The 13,127-nt window shown below is 42.6% G+C and overlaps 1 protein-coding gene across 1 annotated transcript; it reads right to left on the bottom strand.

Annotated features, from left to right (window-relative positions):
- Positions 1–635: 635 nt before the first annotated feature.
- LOC127223141 (all-trans-retinol dehydrogenase [NAD(+)] ADH7-like) lies at positions 636–12,757 on the bottom strand. Its single transcript, XM_051185652.1, is given in 8 exon segments — positions 636–803; positions 2,462–2,653; positions 4,372–4,588; positions 4,679–4,766; positions 5,177–5,222; positions 5,224–5,316; positions 6,341–6,442; positions 12,707–12,757. Coding segments are annotated over 8 exon segments (924 nt in total). The 5' UTR covers positions 12,725–12,757.
- Positions 12,758–13,127: the final 370 nt, after the last annotated feature.

Below are 13,127 nucleotides of genomic sequence, written 5' to 3'. Positions count from 1 at the left end.
TATACTCCCAGCAGGTACTCAAATGGTTTTTCTTCTCTCACACTGTGTAAGACCAAGTCTAATATGAGAAGTACCTCCTAAATCCCTAGTGATACATGAAGGTACCAGAATAGGATGTCGTAGGGAAGTGATTGGAAGTGTGATTATACTCCTCCGTACTGCAGTAGAGTGATCCTGGCCTCATCCTTACAGGTTCTCAGTTGTTCTAGTCAGAAGCTGACCTGTCCCCCATGGGATATGCATTTCAGCTGTTCATTTATTTGAGCTCTGGGCACAGAATTTTGCCAAGGTCGTCATGAGTAGGGCAACTTCTGTTTCTTAAGTGAGTGCTCTTTGTGTGTATGGAGAGCAACGGATGCCCTCAGAACTTTCTACCACGGAAGTCATCCCTGCGGAGACATGTCTGGTGCCTTTTACTCAGGCCTTTGGTCACAGGAGTTGCAGATACTGACCTAGAGTATGCCCACTGGTGCTAGCCCTGAGTCACTTAAGGAACAGACAGATGCCATTTGTGTGATTGCTATCACAGTTCCATGTGGGGTCATTTACCACTCATCCTTGGAAGATAGAACTTGGAGGGTGAGTAGATGAGAACATAAGCCTCTCTCCCTTGATAGGCAGGAGACACAAAGTTACTAGCTGCTGTCAGGAGGCCCAGCTACCTCACCTCCAAAGATGCAGCCCTTCCATGTCCGGCCAGTGAAAAGCAGCATTGGGTCATAAGTGAGCATCTTGGCTGATGGAGGAGCACCAACCACCACACTGGTCCCGTAGTTCATATGGCAAGATGAGAGGGCATCAACCTGAGTTTAAGAAGAAGGAGATGGTTGCTCCTGGAGATTATGGGCTCAGAAACAACAGGTGGTTGGAGTTCCAGTTGTTAACATGGTTTCCAACTACTAAATCAATTAGGTCCCTAGACTTCAGGTTTCTATTTGATTTAAAAATTGTCAATGCAACTTTAGTTATAATAATTATTATAACTGTATTATAATTATAACTGTATAATTATAATTATGACTGTATAATAATAGCTGTATTATAATTATAATAAGTAATCCCTACAGACACATGCCTCTTAAGATGGAAGTAGCCTTTACTGTGGCCAGTGTAATTGCTATTTTTAGTACATTTGGTTGACCTTCATGGACTAACAACACAAGGGAATCCATGTGATACTTTCACACCAACAGCAACCGTTCAGGTAAGCCTTAAGTTATTTGGGTTGAATGAATTAATCAATTAAGATGTTTAAAATCTTCATTTGAAAATTAAACACAAATACTAAAACATGAGGCAAGGAGTTTCTTCTCCTGGCAATATCTCCAAGGCTAGGTCCACATTTGTGATCACTCACCCTTTCTGTTATTCATTAATTACCCTTTAAATACTCAGGAGGTTGCAACAGCAGACAGCATGCTTCAGACAGCTCTAACTCAAAGTTCCACCTCAGAATCAAGCGACCTCATAATGTTTCTGTCTGACTCGTGGCTCTAGGAAGTACGCCTGGAAGGCCACAGGTGCAACGGAATAAACCCCAGGTGACATCAAAAAAGGGGATGTGACAGTGACGATGAACTGAAAGTTTCTTCTCAATGATGAACTAAAAACGTTTCTTCTCAATTACCGAATGCCTTAGGAGCAAATCTCACCTGTTATGCAATGTGAGCAAAACTGGTTTTGTCCAGGTCTCCAGGTCTCCTAATTCTACCCAAGGCCAGGGCTTCCCTAATCCCAAGGACTCTATAAAGTCTGCCACCAGGGTGCCACAGAGGAGGCTGAACAGCTGAGCTCAGTGAAACGAGAGGGTTTGGAGGAAGGTACCATATATACAACAATGCTCTTCCCCGTTATCGTCTCCTTAGCTCTCTTTAGTTCTCATCACAAAACAAATTCAAGAAATGGAATCACTTTTGCCAAGACCTCCTCCACATATACAAGGAAGGTTATGGGCCACAGGTTGACTTCTTGCCCTCTAGTCACATGAAAATGGCATGACATGATACATGATCAGGTAAAACTGATCTTTGTGATTTTTTTGGCAAAATTGTTATGTGGCTATTATTTTTCATTGCATTTTTATGCATTTATTTGTGTGTGGCCACGAGCACGGGTGAGTACATGCTTTGGAGTGTGTGTGGAGATCAGAGAATGAACTTGTGAGAACTGGTTTTCTTCTCTACGTGTCAGTATTGGGAATCAAACTCAGGCCGTCCATCTTGGAGACAAGCACCTTTACTCACTGAGCCATTATACCAGCCCTGCTCTTTTTGGCCTGAGTCACAGATATTTCCATAGTTGACTGTTAATAAAGCTATGCAAAATGACTTTTAACATGAATGCATCTTGTAGCTTGGGTATTTAGTGGCTCGCTGGAGCTTGAGTCTTACCATGGTTTCAAGACGCCCGATAACTTCAAACGTGTACTGCACGGTGTTCCCCATGTCATGTCTGACAGCACCTCACTGATGGGCTTGGTGAAGTCCTTGGGACTGATACACTCCGTGGCACCTACAGCCAGGGCCTTCTGGAATTTGTCCTTGTTGATGTCAATTCCAATGATCCTGGAGGCTCCAGCTGCCTTACAGCCCATGATGACTGACAGGCCAACTCCTCCCAGGCCAAACACCACACAAGTGGAGCCAGGGGCAACCTGTGGAGAGGAAAGTTCCTCCAAGAGTTAATGATGAAACCTGCCAAGTACCCTCAGTGTCAGGAACACAAAATTCAGAGGATTCATGACTTGCACCAGGACTCCAGGTGACTTATTCTGGTGACAGTGAAACAAAAAGAATTAGAAGGAGAAGAATGCCTAAGAAAGAAAGGGCTGGCCAGAGTAAAGGCAGTGTTTGCCAGGTAAACAGCAGCCCTTCCTAAAGCCTTTGTAGCCTGTGTGGCCCTACTGACAACCCCCTCTGCCCTCAGGAGGGTTAGACAAGCTCCACACCCTCCCTATTGTTGTTCTACAAATCCATGCTGAGTTGGTTTTGGTTTGTTCTGACTAGTAGTGTCTGAAGAATCATGACTCTGAGTCATTTGGAGTTGTATTGTCTTCCCCCACCCTCAGCCAAGTCCAACCTCCATGATACAGCGGTTCAGTGGCTGATGGGTAACTCGAGGAAGGAACCCTACTTAAATCAGCTTTGGGAATTTTATATAGTACTATGCTAGATTAAAGAAGGATTTAGTCCACAGTCACTCTCCTGCTAGAAGAATAACCAAGATCAAAATCCAAATGATCACTTAGAAACTCACTAGGTCTTTGTGTTACGTGGTGGCTGTTCTGGTCTTCCCTGTGTCCTCCAACCCTTCCGTACCCAACACCTGGCCTAACGTGGAGAGTGTCTTTGCAGAGGTGGTCAAGTTACAATGAGGTCATTAGGAAAAGCCTCTCTATGGTTTAGTGTAGTTAGAGCTATCTTTCATGCTCTGTGATCTGGGGACGTTGTACCCAGTGTGACCTTGTACATGGCTATGAAACCTGTGTGGCCTAATGAGAAGTGAGGAGGTGCTTGAAGGTGCTGGCCTCGGCAGGGGTTAATTCTTGGGGCATCTTGGTTAGTTCCCTGTAGCGTGGGCTCTGTGGGGTGGCATGGTGCACTTGACCTCTGGTATGCACTGTTCTCTCCTGCCTCGGGTTTTCTGTGCTGTAGGAAGCTGGAGAGGTCCCTAGCCAGAGGCTGACTAGATGAAGCGTGTGAGTTAGAACTTCTGGTCTTCAAAACCGTGAGCCAAATAAACCTGCTTCCTTTTTATGTAACCATGCTCAGGTATGTTGTCATAGCAACATAAACCTGATTAGTACATCTCCAACCCAACGTGACTACTGGTGTTCTTCTTTTTTTTTTTTTTTTTTTCTTAATTGAAATGTAAATATAAAGATTCAGTAGGGAAGACCATATGAAAAACCTGGGAGATTGACAGCCATGGACGAGGCAGGAAGGGAAGCCTGAAGCAGGCCCTCCCCGCGCAGCCCTCAGTAGGAAGCAACCCCTGCCAGCACTTTGATTGTGAACTTCTGATCTACAGGCCTCTATGACAGTAAACCTTTGTTGCTTAAGCCAGCACTTGGCTACAGTCTTCTGAGCAAACTAACATACCAGCAGCAATAGCGTTTGATGGGAAAAAAGAGAGATTCGTTCTAGGACTGAATACAAACTTCAGTGATTTAACCCGAAGGAGATGCTGCAAAACAAAGATCCGTGTATTTAAAAATAAAATCTCGACCTTGATCCCTGCCGTGCCTTTTCTTCCAGTTCACCTGGAGCATGTATGTTTTCACAACGTTTCATTTCAGATTGCTAAGAAAACCAGCTAAGAAGACTGACAGGCAGGAAGGCAAAAGCTACGCAAGTCAGCCCTGATTCTTACCTTGGCCGTTTTAACAGCAGCCCCATAGCCTGTGGAAAACCCACAGCCAATAAGGCAGGCTTTCTCAGGAGCAGCCGCACGGTCAATCTTAGCTACAGACGACTCGTCTAGCACTGTGTACTCGGTGAAGGTGCTAGTGTTCATGAAATGCTGGACTGGTTTGCCCTTGCACGTGAATCTGGTAGAGCCATCGGCCAGTACTCCACGGCCCGTCAGACTGTTCAACACAGCAAATGCACACATTACTTGATTCAATTCAGAAACTATTATGGGCGACTCAAATGACAGAGTAAACAATAACACCTACTCGCTCCTAATGCAGAGATTGCCTTCTGGGTTAATGCAGGCATTGCATTCTCTGCACTGTGGTAGAAAGAGGGGGATGACCTTGTCACCTAGAAGGAAAGTAGCATTATGTTAAGACGTCACTCATTTGCATTAAAATATGAAGAAAGCTGGCTCCTGCCTGTAATCCTAGCACAGTGGTGACTGACACGCGAATACTTTCAGGCCAGCCTTGAAAACATTAAGATCATTTTTTTTAAGAGCCATTAATAGTTAACATTAATTAACTAATTGATAGAAAACGGGTATGAATTGACCTATGTAATACATAAAAATACCTTTAAAATATTCTAAGGGTTATAAAAATACCACCAAGTGGTGTCAAAGGTTGAGACTTGTCCAGCTGACTTCACTCAGTACAATCCGGTCTCCTTGTGTCTTTAAGTTGGGCTGCACCTTTCTACTGACCCCCAGTGAAGACGGGCTGTTTCCTTCCATACCATGACCAAGGCCTCCATACCTGGTCTCACTGTAGTGACCCCGTCTCCAACACTCTCTACGACCCCCAACTGCTTCATGTCCCACAATCACTGGAAACTTAGACACCATTGCTCCTTTTATCACATGGTCATCCGTGCGACAGATTCCTGTGGCCAAAATCTGTTAAAAACAACAACGACAAACATTGCACCACCAGCAAATGGATCACTTTAGAACAGGGTGGCATTTAACTTGCTCCCTTTGACTCTGTATCATTTCCTTGAATGACAGTGCTGACGCTAAGACAGTCTGAGCCTGAAGCAAGCATCAGGCCACGTTCCTCGCTTCAGGGATGGACAGCATTGCTGCTTCCCCTTCCTGCTTGGATCTTGGTGCTTTTCTACAGTGAAGAAGTCAGACTAGCATCAAAGCCTGTTCTACAGGGGCATCTAACCCGATGGCGACAGAGGGGGCACTGCAGGATAGTATTGCTTCTCAGTCACAATGAGTCCCTAGTGAAAGTCCTATGGGTGGCCCTGGTGGAACAGACCCGTAGCCCCATCTACTTGGGATACAGAGGCAAGGGGATGATCACAAAGTTCATATCTTACCCAGGCTACAAAGTGAGTTCAAGGTCAGCCCATGTGGCTTAGAAGACCCTGTCTCCAAGCAAGAGGTGAAAACATAACTAGAGATATAGTTCCTTGGCTGAACACTTGCCTTGCATGCATGATACCCAGGGTTCTATTCCCTGTACCGTATATGAGTCAATATATATAATGACTCAAAGAAGATTTAAGATAATTCTTGATCATGGTATTGATCATTTTCTATAATACACTTCACCAGTAAAAATTCAATAAAATTTCTGTTTAATAAGCTAGATTGACATTGTCATTCTTAATAGGCAATAAACTGGTGAATTTCACAGCCAGCATGTCAGTTAATAGCAGTGGCTGCTCTCCCAGAGTACCCTGCTTTGATTCCGAGCACACACACGGCACCTTACAACTACAGTTCCAGGGGATGCAGCGCCCTCTTCTGGCCTTCTCTAGCACCAAACATATGTGGTCAGACAAACACCCCACACACATAAAATAATAAATACATAACATTTTAGAGGGAAGCCAGCCTCGCAGCAATGTCTTTCTCAACATAAATGAGATCTCCTTTCAGGATTATGTGTTCCAGGCCCCTTTCTTACCTTAACACGAACTTCCTTAGCCTTTGGTGGGGCCACTTCTATTTCCTCAATAGAGAAGGGCTGGTTCATTCCCCATAGTACAGCTGCTTTGCACTTAATAACCTAAGAAGCCAAGAGTCATAACAGGTGTTAATCACAAATGCAGTCTCCCTGAGTCATAGAAATATCACAGATGATCACAGATGTTTTCCTTCAGTGACAGAATTTGAAGCCTTACAGATTATCTTGTGTGGACCTTTATCTGATGTCATGGCCTGAAAATGAAAGACCCAGAACACATAGCACATAAGGCCATGACTGAAATTCACACGATATTCCGATAAAGTACAATTGGTATGATTTCAAATGTGATAGATGAGTTCTACTGTCATCTGTGTGTTGCTTATTAATGAAGGTCAGGTCTATAAAACAGAGGACACTGCTGATCTGTAAGAATTTAACCAGACTTTAATTACATCCAACCCACTGAGCAATGGTGATGCAATGAGACAACTCGTCATAAGGCATTGGGGTAAGAAAATGGGGAAAGAAAATGGCCTCCAAATGGAGTGGCACTATGGAGGTGTGGCCTGGTTGGAGTAGATGCAGTCTTGTTGGAGGAAGTGTGTCTCTGTGGGGGTGGGCTTTGAGATATCCTACGCTCAAGCTAGTCTTAGTGTGGCACATAGTTGCTTCCTTGTGGTAGATCAAGAGGTAGAATTCTCAGATCCTTCTCCAGTAACACATACTGCCATGAAGATAATAGACTAAACCTCTGAAATTATAAGTCCCCTACCCCCAGTTAAATGTTTTCCTTTATAAGACTTGTTGTGGTCATGGTGTTTCTTCACAGCAATAGAAACTCTAATTAAAACAGAAGTTGGTACCAAGGACTGAGGTATTGCTGTGATAGGCCTGACCATGCTTTTGTTTAGAGGAACATGGACTTTGGCAGTTTGAGTTAGGAAAGCACTGGAACACTTTTAAGCACTGTTTTGTGGGCCACAAAAGTAGGAGCATGGAGGACAGTAGTACTAAGGGTAATTTGAATTGTGGGGGCCTAACTCAAGAGGTTTCAGAGATGAAGAATTTTAGTACGTTGCCTACAGATTATTCTTGTGGTGAAGAATGTCGTTGCTTTTTACCCTTGTCCTAAAAAATCTGCCTGAGACCAGAAACTCTCAAGACAACCTAGTATGGATTCTATTGTGTGGTTACTAATGTTAAATCTAATGAGGATTTATAATGAAAAATGAGCTGAGAAAGGAAAAATACAAAACATACAATTTGAGGAGAAAAGGAGCCCCAGGAAGTGAAATGGGGCTAAGTCCTGAGTTCAAGGATATAAACTGGTTAAGAAATGAAATAAAGGGTGTAATAACATCGGGGCAAGATCCTACATAGCTAAGTTTCCAACTTGTGAAAAGAAATTAAAGAAAAACTTAGACCAGGGTGTGGTGTGTAGGCCTTTAAACCCAGCACTCTGGAGCCTTAAGCAAGCAGGTCTATAAGTTCAAGGCCATCTTTGTTGACAGACTGAGTTCCAGGACAGCCCCCAAGATCAGGCAGTGAAAGAAACCATGGAAAACAGAAAGATGCTAAATATGTAATTGAACAAGGGAGCCATGTCCCAGCCCTACCAAGCAGCAAAACTTGGCAACTTCAGTCACATGGTTCTGGCCTGAGAGTCGATGATAGAAGGAAGGGATTATACAGTCTCCCTCATTACTAAGGAAAGCTACTGAGATCAGGTGTGTGACAGGGGTGTCCCTGCACAGAGGCTCAGACAGGCTATTGTGTGAAGCTGTGAGGTTGAAGCCTGGATTGCCTTGCAGAGTCCAAGATGTTGGAGATGCCGGAGCCATGGGACACCTGCCAAGGAGAGCTGCTAACAGGGAGTGGGACCTGCCCAAGAGGAAGAAGCGTGCTGCAGTCAACAGAGCTGGAAGGAGTTGGAGAGCTGAAGAGTTTTCGACATCAGACATGGAGAGCTTTGGTCCAGTGTTTCGTCACTATTCTCCCCTCCCTGTTTTGGAATGGTAATGCATATCCTGTGCCATCATATGTTGGAAATGTGTATATGCTTTTTTATTTTGATTTTACACGTGATTGCAGCTAAGAGATTATGTGAGTATCGAAAGAGACTTTGAACCTCAGATTTTTAAATAAGTTTGACCGTGGGGACTTCTGAAGTTGGACTGAACGTGCTTTTGCATGATTATATGGTTATAAATCTTTGGGGCCAGAAAGTGAAATGTGATAGTTTGAAACAAAATGGTCCCCAAAGAGAGTGTCGCTATTAGGAGGTGTAGCTTTGTTGTGGTAGATATAGCCTTGTTGGAGGAAGTGTGTCACTGCGGGGGCAGGGGGATGGGCTTTGAGGTCTCCTATGCTCAAGCTACTCTCAGAGCAGCACATAGTTGATTCCTGTTGCCCACAGATGAAGATGTAGAACTCTCAGCTCCTTCTCCAGCACCATATCTGCCTGCACATTGCCATATCCTGCCAGGAAGATAATGAACTAAACCTCTGAGTTTGTAAGCCCCTCCCCCTTTATAAAAATTGCTATGGTCATGACATCTGTTCATAGCACTAGAAACCCTAAATAAGACAAACACGGAAATGTTTGTTACCATCATGTGGATTGTGACTGTGCTTCTGGAGTGTGATCTGTCTGTATCTTCATATCTCTGTATCCCTTTTTGCACTTAACCCAAATCAGAGCTTTTTACTCTGTACAAATAGGACATACCTAGCAACTTACCACTAGGCACTCACATGGTTTTGCTAGAGCTAATCAGCTAACAGGTTTTGGTAACAGTATCAAATTCTCATGAGAGAGGGAGAGAGAGAGAGAGAGAGAGAGAGAGAGAGAGAGAGAGAGAGAGAGAGAGAGAGAGAGAGAGAGAATTTAAGTTTGCTGACCACCTAGCTTGGATATACAGCAGTCACAAGAAACCCTGCTTTAAACAAAGATAGAAGCAGAGGGACAGAGATACCCAAGGTTGTCTTCTGATTTCCACATGTGAGCTATAACATGCAGATACCTATATTCACACACATATATGTGTAACCACACAGAGAGAGACAGAGAGAGAGAGAGAGAGAAAGAGAGAGAGAGAGAGGAGGGGGAGGAGGGGGAGAGAGGGAGGGCATGCAAATTCAAATAAAGTAAAATCTAAAATTCTCATTTGTTATGATTCAACACTGTTGTGTAATATTATTTTAACTAGGCAAAGATGTGTTACATTTGTTTAGAATGCAGAATACTACTTTAATTGTGTAAAAGTGTGTTACATTTGCTTATGCTGCATTTGTTTAATGGTGTAAGGATGTATTTAATTGTGTAACAATGTGTTGCATTTGTTTCACCTTGCCTGCCTAAGGCACCTGATTGTTCTAATCAGGAACAAACAGCTAGGCGGGAGAAAGAATAGGTCCTGCTTCTAGGCAGAGAGAATAAATGGGAGGAGAAACCTAGGCTTGGGAGCTGGTTGGTGACCCCAAAGAAAAGCTTACAAGCTACCGCTCAACTTATTGGCCAACTCATGAAAACTCCTTTAGATTAAATGTGGGGAACATCATTCTAGAGACAGATTAATGACAGAAAACCACCATTGTCTCATTTAACATGTACCCTTTGTCTAGCTAAGAAAAGTATTTCAGTCACAGAATAATCTGGCCAACACTAAACTAGAATTTTCACATCACATTAACGGCAGTGACAGAGAGCATAGAGTAACTTTCGTATTTAACAATGACAGGAGAAAATGTCATAAAGGAAATAATAGCTTATCATAGGCATTTCCCCAGCATCTCATCCAGCTATGTAGCTGAGGCTGCAGACTGGTCCCAAAATCAACAACCCTTCTGTCTCAGCCCCCTGAGTGCTGGGGAAATAGGAATGTGTGATTTTCTGAAAGTGTTGTATGCTGAGAGACAACAGCTTTTCCAAGTAGAACAGAGATGTCCTGGGAGAGGATACTTGAAGCAAAATGGGAAAAGTCGCCTTGTTGGACACACAGAAAGCTTAATCAAATATATAAAGAAGGTATCAAGATCTCCAATCACTGCTCTGACCTCTGAGCTAGTCCTCTGTCCCAGGAGATGTACATAAAGGACCCCAACAGGAAAATACAAATTAATATACTGTGGTATATTTACTATACTTGCTCTTAAGAATATTTTCAAAAGACTAGAAATAACAAGCTATAATTCTTGATTTATCAAATTGATAGTGAATTTGTACTTAACAAGAATACCCAATTTTGTCCAAGCAATAAAATGGGCAGTCCTATTCAGGGTCACCTCTTTGGAAAGTAACTTTCTCAGTACATCAAGATACATAAGCATGTATTGATACTTTTACCCTATAATTCCATTATTACAATCAGCCTCAAGGGAGAAGAAAGTGCAGAAACATCTTAATATGCTTTGGAGGTTATCTCCAGTACTCTAAGGGAAATATGTAAAAAAGAATGGAGGAAACTTAAAACCAGAAATCAATGTAAGATGTTGAAAATGATTGTTAAGTTGGAAAAATAGGTTAAAGATATCCATATCCTATATGAATATAGCCACATAAAATATGGTTGGAGGATGCGGGAGGGGTAGGCGAAAACAAACTCAGTGCTTGTTTGGGAATGCAGGAACATGCTTGTCTCCCCCCTACACACACACACACACACACACACACACACACACACACACACACACACACACACACACATTCTGTTTCTCTAAATTCTCTATGATAAGCACTGTAATAAAGCAAAGCCTCCAAACTCGTGTATTGAAGCCCTAACCCTCAATACCTCAAAATATTATGGCACTTGGATATAGGATCTTTTGCATTGCAATAGAGTTAAGATGTGGTCGGTGAAGTTATTCCAGTCCAATAGGAGTGTTTTATAATGAGGGAAAGCTATGTAGAGATAGCAAGAAGAGCACCTCCTAAGCAAGGATCCTAAAGGAACCCATGTTCTCAACAGTCTGTTCTCAGATCCCAGCTCCAAACGCCTGAGGAAGTACAGCTCTGCTCTTTAAGCATGCGGTCCCTGTACTTGGTTATGGCATCTTTAGCAACATAATATAGTCATCTTAAAAAAAATGAAATCGCAAAAAATGAAGAGAGGAGTGCTGATGTAAGGGAGCCTCTTCCTGAGATGCACAAAAACATCAGGACAAGTTTTGGAGCAAACAACCCGCTGTGGACCACCCTACCGTATAACATCACCAAGTGAAAATGCTAAACTTGCTGTGCTGTTCGTTTTATATGGTGTGTTCTTAATTATAGTTAGGAGATGCTGCCTGGAGCCCCCGAATTCTTCAGGACTGGGGATGTTCTGATAGTGGCTGCGCATTTACTTGATGAAGGACACAGGACAGGTTGTGTGGAGTTGCAAATATTTTAAGATTCATTTCAGCGCTTACATTCCATTTATTTCTATGAGCAAAGTTACTAACTTCCATAGCGCAAGACTAATTTTCCTGATTATCAGTGTTTACGGGATTTCTGACTCAAAATAAGATGTTTTCATTCTTTCTCTGTTCAGTTCTGGGCGAAAAGGTTTTTCAGATTCTAGCATCCTAGGGTAACCTCAGAGACACTAGTGTTACCGAGACTTTTAATGGCATCTCTGCCTTCCTAAAATGTTAAGGTAGACTAAATGCAAAGTTGTTTAAAAATAATACAAACATAAGTGTCTAACATCTTATATAGTTCTGTACCCATGTAAGACCTATCCCAATCTTCAAGCAAGAAAAAAGTCATATTTCTTAAATTACTGTCACCATGTAGGCACTTTTACCTCCTGAAGAAAAAAACCTGCTTTATCTACAGCATAGTCCTATTGTCTAAGAAGATCTACTCTTATATTTGCTACAAAACATCTCCTCAGAAACTTGAAAAGTGAGATTACTTTGTTGTTGACTTTGCATTCCAGAATTAGCATTTTCCATCCTCAACAGCAGGCCACATCTCCTCACCCCAAAGCTGCACAGGAGATCCTGGACCAATTAAACTCCTGAGCATACACTGTTGACCCTACTGAAGTCTCCTCTCCTCGTGGAAAACAGTTTGCTCTCTAGAGCAAGTGACTGGCTAACCTGAAATTAAATTATGAATAATGCCCATATTATAAACCACAATTCTCTTTTTGCCTTTGCTGCCTTCTAGAAGAACCTTTTGTATGTGGTTTTCAATCAAATCCTACTGCTTACTATTGTGGTTCTGTCATAATTGACCCATGTTCCCCCCATGGGTGCTCACACAACAGCCTCAACAAACAGCCTTGAGTATTTAGTCACTCTACTGTATTCAATGCTCTTAGGAGCAGCCCCTATTATTAGCTCTAGAGAATAAGAAAGCTGAAATATTTCCCTTACTTTTCCAGCAGTGCCCATCCTGGCTCCCTTGGGTTTGTGGTCTGCAAACGTTTTTGACTGCTCAGTTCACTCTTCTGTGAGTAACAACATCTGCCACCTTCAATAAATAGCGTGAGTTGGAAGTTCTGCCTGCCTTCAACAACATGATTCACAGCCTTGAAACTTTCCCAACCCCAAAAAGCTCCACCCTCCTGAAAATCAAGTGGTAAAAAGAAATACAATAACTGTTACGATTAGACAACGAATAAGAACCTAACAAAAACTGGATAGTCAACTCTGCTGAGAAGGGCCAGAAAACATCGTTACCCATTTTGTTTTGGATAATATAAAAACAGGTCACATTAATTCAGCTCAGTGTGGTTGATAAAGAATAAATTGTGTGCCTCTAAGTGCAGGCTGTTATGTAGGGCAGCTGATTTTA

Source organism: Phodopus roborovskii, unplaced genomic scaffold (assembly GCF_943737965.1).
Source record: "Phodopus roborovskii unplaced genomic scaffold, PHOROB, whole genome shotgun sequence".
Lineage (NCBI taxonomy): Eukaryota > Metazoa > Chordata > Mammalia > Rodentia > Cricetidae > Phodopus > Phodopus roborovskii.
Note: the sequence above shows the minus strand (reverse complement) of the source record. Positions and strands in the feature narration are given on the sequence as shown.